This window comes from Eriocheir sinensis, chromosome 57 (genome assembly GCF_024679095.1).
Source record: "Eriocheir sinensis breed Jianghai 21 chromosome 57, ASM2467909v1, whole genome shotgun sequence".
Classification (NCBI taxonomy): Eukaryota; Metazoa; Arthropoda; class Malacostraca; order Decapoda; family Varunidae; genus Eriocheir; species Eriocheir sinensis.
In genome coordinates, this window is record NC_066565.1 from 4,343,749 (window position 1) to 4,352,408 (window position 8,660).

General features: G+C 44.8%; 1 protein-coding gene across 1 annotated transcript; it reads left to right on the forward strand.

Annotated features, from left to right (window-relative positions):
- Window positions 1-1,345: 1,345 nt before the first annotated feature.
- Window positions 1,346-8,219, forward strand: LOC126984647 (cytochrome c oxidase assembly protein COX11, mitochondrial-like). Its single transcript, XM_050838511.1, has 4 exons — window positions 1,346-1,973; window positions 4,395-4,550; window positions 6,975-7,142; window positions 8,059-8,219. The coding sequence occupies exons 1-4, from the start codon at window positions 1,581-1,583 to the stop codon at window positions 8,200-8,202; spliced, it is 861 nt and encodes a 286-aa protein (XP_050694468.1). The 5' UTR covers window positions 1,346-1,580; the 3' UTR covers window positions 8,203-8,219.
- Window positions 8,220-8,660: the final 441 nt, after the last annotated feature.

The following is an 8,660-nucleotide window of genomic DNA, read 5'->3' on the forward strand; positions in this document are numbered from 1 at the left end:
GAAACAGTAGAACACCTAATAGTGGAATGCAGCAACTATGAGAGGCAGAGAGGGGAGTTGGTGGCAGGAGTAGTGATGGTAATAGGCGGAGAGGAGTGGGCTAGGAGACTAGAGGAGGAAAACGGGGCAATCTGCACGGTGTTGGGGCTGTATGGAGACAAAAAGGAAACGGAAAGAAGAATGGTAAAGTTGGCAAAAGTGTTCCTCGCGCAGTGCTGGGAAAAAAGGGCACAAATGTCCGTATAAGTGAATATAAGTGGCTTTATTTCAGATTAGAAAATTACATAACGCTGAAAAGAAAGTTGTGTGAATAAGAAGGGAGGAACGAGAGGAGGAGGACCTAAGAAGCGATACAAAGCGTTACAGGTCAAAAGAAGAAGAAGAAGAAGCAACGATGTACTCGCTTATGTTGAGGGGGTGAAACATAAGGAGGGGGGTTATGTCTCGTCATTGTTAATACTCGGATATGTTTCAGTTTATGTCTCACATAAATTTCTTTATAAGTACGGGCCCTGGTTGGGCAGGGCCAGAATTCCGCTACACAACCCTCAAACACGCTACATTGGACCACAAACGATACAAATTGTAAATAGATTTCCGCATCAGAAGAAATAATCTTGGTAAATCTTAGGAATAGCGGCTCCTAGCGGGTGCGCGTTTAGGGCACGGTGTGGTGGTAATTACAAAATTTCTAGCACGTTCGACGGGGTTTTGACAAGCGGACAGGCGTGTTTATCACAAGGTTTCTTAATGGGTAGCCAATGCAAGTCTTTAAGTGCAGCAGGTGTTATTCTCTCACGGGGGGGCAGACCCTTTATTAGCCTTGCAGCTCTGTTCATAACAAGTTGTAGTTTCTTCAGCAGATACTTAGGAAGGCCATAATTGAGTTACAATAATCCAGCTTACTAGTTACATGATTATATATATAAGCATCTTCATAGTTATATCATCCAGATATTTCTTGACAAATGCAATATTTCTCATGGTAGCCAAAAGATGGTGACCAAAAGAGGTACGGGAAATCGCAGGCTGCTCAGTGGACAGGTTCACAGCTGAAGAAGCAAGACGCCAGCAACTTCCAAAACAGCGGTGGACCATCACGACTGTGAGGCACAAGACCTCTAGACACAACAACTAGTAAGAAAACTAAGTAAAATCAGAATAAGGAGGAGGTGGTCCCCTAGCTGCGGCGCCAAGACCAGGACCAAGAGTGATGTAAACAAGTGATGTAACGTGACGGGCGGCGGGCGGCGGAGACTACCGGAGGACGGAACACAACAAAATCAAAGCTGGAGACGTAGAGAGAAGACCAACTAAGGACTACAAGGGAAGGAAGATCAAGGAGTAACGACCTGAGAAGCGATACAAGGGGTCAAGAGGCCTACAGAAGAAGGGAGGAGGGCGCGTGACCGGTGACTCTGGGAGGATAGAAGACTGTTAACAAAGCTGGAGACGTAGAGAGAAGACCAACTAAGGACTACAAGGGAAGGAAGGCCAAGGAGTAACGACCTGAGAAGCGATACAAGGGGTCAAGAGGCCTACAGAAGAGGGAGGAGGGCGAGTGACCAGGGAGAGACAAGATGAACCTCCTGGGCACAACACAATTCCTCTGCCACAGTGCGCGGGGCAGGACACTGTGGCGCCTCTCACAGCACAGAGCGAGTCTCAACACTAACCATATGTGGGGCGAGAGGTACATGTCGGCACTGAAAGTCTGTCAGTGGAGTTATGCAAAGGCTCAGGCATCAGGGCAGTGCGGCAGGACAGTGTTACATGGCCACAAGTTGACAACCACGGTGCTATGTCCTCGTCACTTTACCTGCGGGCGTCTGTTGATGGGCAGACAGGTGGAGGGGGGGGAGGGGGCCACGGGCAGGAGCCAGAGGTCCACCCTGTACTACATAGCAGCTGCAGGGGTCCTGGCGCTGGGCCTGAGCTATGCCGCGGTGCCGCTGTACAGGATATTCTGCCAGGTGGGTCACTTCAGTTCAGTGTCAGGAGTTTCCCCTATGTAGCAGCACTCCTTGGTGTAGCACTTTACTGCCTAGGTCTTTTCCTCCATTTCTTCTCCATTCTCTCTTCATCTAGGCAGGGCCAGACACTTTCCAGTCACCCCGGCCCCTAGTAACTCCGGCCCTGGTCACTCCGGCCTCGAACCTTGGTCACTCCGGTCCCCACCTTGGTCACTCCGGCCTTGAAAACGGATACCATAATACGAACGAACCCTTGGTGTTTTAATCTGAGGCAAGTTGTTTATCCATCACTTCTTATTGAATCAAGAGTTGAACTTAAGGTGGTCGAACCAATATTTAAAATCAGTGAGTTTGGTGCCGAAACTATGCCCGTGCTCAAAATGAGATCGTATGAGTAGCTAGAGCTTTGGTGATTCACAGTTATTGTTTAATATTCACAATCATTTTTTTTGAGTGTGTGTGTGTGATATGCGAAGCATTTTGATTCGAAAGAATTGATGAGATCGTATGAGTAGAGCTTCGGTGATTCACAGTTACTTTTTAAGATCACAATCAAAATATTTTGTTACACGAAGCATTTTGATTCAATTTGTATTTCGAGGCAATACAGTGTATAAAAGTCTCTGCAATTTGAGGACACCCACCACTTCTTTGATTTACAATACGACATGCCTGAGTTTCCCTGCGTTTTTTGTGCTGCTGAGGTTTGACCTCGTCAGCACGCGTTACAGTGTGATGGATGTAACCAGTGGCAGCACCGTACTTGTCACTCAGGCATAAACATAAAAGATTATCGACGGCTGAACCGCGGTGAACTAACTGACCTGCAGTGGTACTGCTGCAATTGCCAGGATAAACAATAGCACAGGTACCTACTCCTATAACGACTGAAACTTTATTTAGTTATTATTTTAAATGTCACATCTGGTGGTGGTGGAGGTGACATGTGTGGTGAGCAGTACTACATGCGACGGAGTGGTGGTCGTGGAGGTGTGGTGTGTGGTGAGCAGTGTGGCCAAGGATTATATAATATAAGGATAGCTCACTGAAACGTCATCGATGACGTCATGACTGCGGTACGTCATTTGGTTCACTCTCACCCTGCTCTCACGGTGTAAAATGTACTAGAAAACCCTTATTTATTCTTATTCATGGCCAATTTTTGCGCTTTTTTGATTGCTAAGGATAAGTAATTAAATTAGGCAGCTGTTGTGATGGCTATATAATAGTATACAATAATATAAATAATGTGAGAAACATGGTAAACAAGCTGCAGAAATATTGCTCTGTTTACCATTGATGCTTACGTTTTCTTAACTTTTATTAACATTAACACCATATAATATATATATATATATATATATATATATATATATATATATATATATATATATATATATATATATATATATATATATATATATATATATTATATCATCACCTATTTGACGTTTTCTTTTACCTTGTCAAATATTTTTACCAACACACATTTCATTTCAAACTGGTAGTGGGGTCGGCATTGCCAGGTTGGGAGGCCGGAATGACCAGGGCCGGAGTGACCAGGGCCGGAGTTACTAGGGGCCAGAGTAACCTGTTTCCGGCCAGACATACCAGAGTGGTCACAGCACACAGCCACTGTCACTGCACTCATAGGAGCAGTTCATTAGCTATTTCAAACATCAGTGGACTATTTATTATGTAGCATCAAAAAATATTTAATATATAGATAAACGTGTAATTTTAGATCATAGAAATCACATGGAGCATGAATCATGGTGTACAGAAGAGCAGCTGCCATTGAGACCAAGTTAAGATTCAGATTAGCCCGATGGGGGGTTCATCCTTAGCCTCACTCAGGAGATTCCACCCTTCAGCCCAAGCCTCTCATGGCCTAAAGCTTCCTGGGAACTGAACATGTCAAGCACTTTTCTGCAAATATAATGTTTGTGTGTTAGACTGTCATCTCTTTGGTAGTGTTAGTCAGGGTTTCATTAAGTTACCTCACTGTTTATACACCTGGGGAATATTCACCTTGTGTCTGGGAAGTGACTGCATAGCCTGGGTGGAAAGCCAGGGCCTTACAACATCTTACAACCTAAAGCTGTAACGGACCAACAGGATCACTATCGACAATGATCTGGCCCAACAGTCCCAAACTTCTTATTAATATAAGGTGAATTAGGCAGAGAGGGAGGAGTGTGGACACTATAAGCCGCCTGTTCAGCCGCCCCCAAACACCTGAGACGCTGAGAAAGGGAAAATGAAAATGAAAGTGACAAGAGAACAAGAAATTCAACAAAAACAAAAACAACAACAACAAAAAAATCAAAATGTAAAATCAACAAATAAGATGAACAATAGTAAGAAACAATACTCTCCTATCCAGTGTCTGGCTCCCCTGCATCTCACTCTTCCTCCCAGGCATACAGCTACGGCGGCACCACCCAGGAGGGCCACGATGCCGAGCGTGTGGGCAGCATGGAGGCCGTGCGGGAGAGGATCATTAGGGTGCACTTCAATGCCGACACCGCCGCCTCCATGACCTGGAACTTCAGGCCGCAGCAGAACGTGATTAAGGTGTGGTGCTGGGAAACAAGTTGTGGAATAGGAGTGAAAAGTTTGCCTTCCTCAGTAGAATTATTTATGGTTGTGGCTGAGAAAGTTGTGGCTGAGGTTGATATTTGTGATATGAAAAGGATGAACATCAGAAAGGAGAGAGCGTATGATTATCTATGAATGCTTATCTAGGAATAGATAGTGGGGAATTAAGAGGACTTAGTGGGCAATTAAGAGGACTTAGTGGGTAATTAAGAGGACTTAGTGGGGAATTAAGAGGACATAGTGGGTAATTAAGAGGACTTAGTGGGGAATTAAGAGGACTTAGTGGGGAATTAAGAGGACTTAGTGGGGAATTAAGAGGACTTAGTGGGGAATTAAGAGGACTTAGTGGGGAATTAAGAGGACTTAGTGGGGAATTAAGAGGACTTAGTGGGGAATTAAGAGGACTTAGTGGGTAATTAAGAGGACTTAGTGGGGAATTAAGAGGACTTAGTGGGCAATTAAGAGGACTTAGTGGGGAATTAAGAGGACTTAGTGGGCAATTAAGAGGACTTAGTGGGTAATTAAGAGGACTTAGTGGGGAATTAAGAGGACTTAGTGGGTAATTAAGAGGACTTAGTGGGCAATTAAGAGGACTTAGTGGGGAATTAAGAGGACTTAGTGGGCAATTAAGAGGACTTAGTGGGTAATTAAGAGGACTTAGTGGGGAATTAAGAGGACTTAGTGGGTAATTAAGAGGACTTAGTGGGGAATTAAGAGGACTTAGTGGGCAATTAAGAGGACTTAGTGGGGAATTAAGAGGAATTAGTGGGGAATTAAGAGGACTTAGTGGGGAATTAAGAGGACTTAGTGGGTAATTAAGAGGACTTAGTGGGGAATTAAGAGGACTTAGTGGGGAATTAAGAGGACTTAGTGGGTAATTAAGAGGACTTAGTGGGGAATTAAGAGGACTTAGTGGGGAATTAAGAGGACTTAGTGGGCAATTAAGAGGACTTAGTGGGGAATTAAGAGGACTTAGTGGGGAATTAAGAGGACTTAGTGGGGAATTAAGAGGACTTAGTGGGGAATTAAGAGGACTTAGTGGGCAATTAAGAGGACTTAGTGGGTAATTAAGAGGACTTAGTGGGCAATTAAGAGGACTTAGTGGGGAATTAAGAGGACTTAGTGGGCAATTAAGAGGACTTAGTGGGCAATTAAGAGGACTTAGTGGGCAATTAAGAGGACTTAGTGGGGAATTAAGAGGACTTAGTGGGCAATTAAGAGGACTTAGTGGGTAATTAAGAGGACTTAGTGGGGAATTAAGAGGACTTAGTGGGGAATTAAGAGGACTTAGTGGGGAATTAAGAGGACTTAGTGGGGAATTAAGAGGACTTAGTGGGGAATTAAGAGGACTTAGTGGGTAATTAAGAGGACTTAGTGGGGAATTAAGAGGACTTAGTGGGCAATTAAGAGGACTTAGTGGGCAATTAAGAGGACTTAGTGGGGAATTAAGAGGACTTAGTGGGCAATTAAGAGGACTTAGTGGGCAATTAAGAGGACTTAGTGGGGAATTAAGAGGAATTAGTGGGGAATTAAGAGGACTTAGTGGGGAATTAAGAGGACTTAGTGGGTAATTAAGAGGACTTAGTGGGGAATTAAGAGGACTTAGTGGGCAATTAAGAGGACTTAGTGGGGAATTAAGAGGAATTAGTGGGGAATTAAGAGGACTTAGTGGGCAATTAAGAGGACTTAGTGGGTAATTAAGAGGACTTAGTGGGGAATTAAGAGGACTTAGTGGGCAATTAAGAGGACTTAGTGGGCAATTAAGAGGACTTAGTGGGGAATTAAGAGGACTTAGTGGGCAATTAAGAGGACTTAGTGGGCAATTAAGAGGACTTAGTGGGGAATTAAGAGGACTTAGTGGGGAATGAAGAGGACTTAATTGATTGTTAAGAATGGGAGACAGCCCAGCCAAGCCCATAAGGGAAAATGAGTAGATACGAAAAGAAGAACCACTGATGCCTGGACTAGTGTGGATGCAAAGATAACTTGAGCTAAGAACAGTCAAGTTGAAGAGTTGGATTAAAGCAGATGTGGAGGAAGGATAAAGGGGCTATTACACTGGGCAAGTTTTCCGTGTATCTTCAGTCAAACCACAATTTCCGCTGACGTGGTTTTTATATTTCAATGGTTTTCTGACGTGTCCATGATCTTCCAAAGCTACGGTAGATTTCACCGAAGGACGATGTAATAATCATCATCATCAGCAGCAGCAATAACAAGAAACAAATGAGAACCACGCTAGCGGAAATCGTGGTTTGACAAGATCCATGGAAAGTTTGTCCACTGTAATAGCCCCTTTAGATGAGTTTGGCTCAGATCCATTATACTGCAACGAGGTAAATACTTCTGCACTCCTGCACCTCATCACCTTTCTTGTCAAGCCATCTTTTCCCCCCTCAGGTCCACCCTGGAGAGACTGCCCTGGCTTTCTACACTGCCCGCAACCCCACTGACAAACCTGTCATTGGGGTGTCCACGTACAATGTTGTGCCATTCGACGCCGGCCAGTACTTCAACAAGATCCAGTGTTTCTGCTTTGAGGAACAGTTGCTCAACCCCCATGAAGAGGTGTGTGTGTGTGTGTGTGTGTATGCGTGTTTGTGTGTGTGTGTGTAATTCACCTCTTGGTCTGCTGCAGGTCTCTCGAGACAGACAGTCGTTCCCCTACAGAAGAGCACAGAGCTCATAGTACCGATCTTTGGGTTGGACTGAGACCACTCACACACAACACACCGCGACAACGAGGTCACAACTCCTTGCCTGACGTCGCATCCCTACTCACTGCTAGGTGAACAGGGCTACACGTGAAAGAAGATAAACCCAACTTCTTCACCTGGCTGGGGAATCGAACCCCGATCATTCTGGTTGTGAGGCAGACGCTCTATCCACTGAGCTACCGGGCCGTGTGTGTGTGTGTGTGTGTGTGTGTGTGTGTGTGTGTGTGTGTGTGTGTGTACTTACCTAATTGTGATATATAGGAAATTACCTTTACTGAACTGACTCTTCATCAGTCAAGCTTTGATTTAAACTCATTTTTAAGTCTTCAGATTGAACAAGCTCTGTGGAGGCTGTTTCACTATTCAGTGCATGTGTTGAACAAACTGTCCTGACATTACTTGATATTTTAGAAGCATCTCATCTTTTTCACCTTCCTTTCATGTCCTCAAGTTCCTCCCCTGTACCATACTATTATTATTATTATTATTATTATTATTATTATTATTATTATTATTATTGTTATTATTATTATCTTGTATGTTTGTGTGGTGGTGTTTACTCCCCTGCCTTCCCTCACCTCCCCCTGTGTGTGTGTGTGTGGTGGTGTTTACTCCCCTGCCTTCCCTCACCTCCCCCTGTGTGTGTGTGTGTGGTGGTGTTTACTCCCCTGCCTTCCCTCACCTCCCCCTGTGTGTGTGTGTGTGTGTGTGTGTGTGTGTGTGGTGTTTACTCCCCTGCCTTCCCTCACCTCCCCCTGCCCCGACAGGTCCACATGCCTGTCTTCTTCTACATTGACCCAGAGTTTGCCGAGGACCCCAAGATGGAGAACGTGGACATCCTGACGCTCTCGTACACCTTCTTCGAGGCTCGTGAGGGACTCCAGCTGCCCATCCCACAGTTTGCAAGATAGAAGACTGAAGGAAATCAGGGAGGAAGAGTATGAGTCGGAGGAAGGCAGCTGGTTTGCCCGTCAATGTAAGGAAAAGGTTTTCATTGTTGGGCTTCACGTGTGCTCAGTAAGGGTGGACAGGCCCATTCATGAGGCTGAGAGTTAATTGAAGGGTTGCTTCCCTTGACCAGTGTTGTTTAGCCACCTCTACATCTCTGGGCAGTCCCAGTGTGTTGTACACTCAGACACCAGCCTCTGGCCCACCTGGCTCCCCTCCCCTGGGTCTATAAACAAATGCATATTGCTACTCACACAGTCAATATATGATTACCTTGCATTAAACAGCGAGATAAAATACATGAAAAATAAAAGGCAAGCTTCCATTGGTTCAAAACCTGTGTGTCTGTGTGTTTGTGTGTGTGGCTTGGGGACTGTGTCAGTGTGCTGCCGTCCACAAGATGGGTCTGCAAATCTCTAGT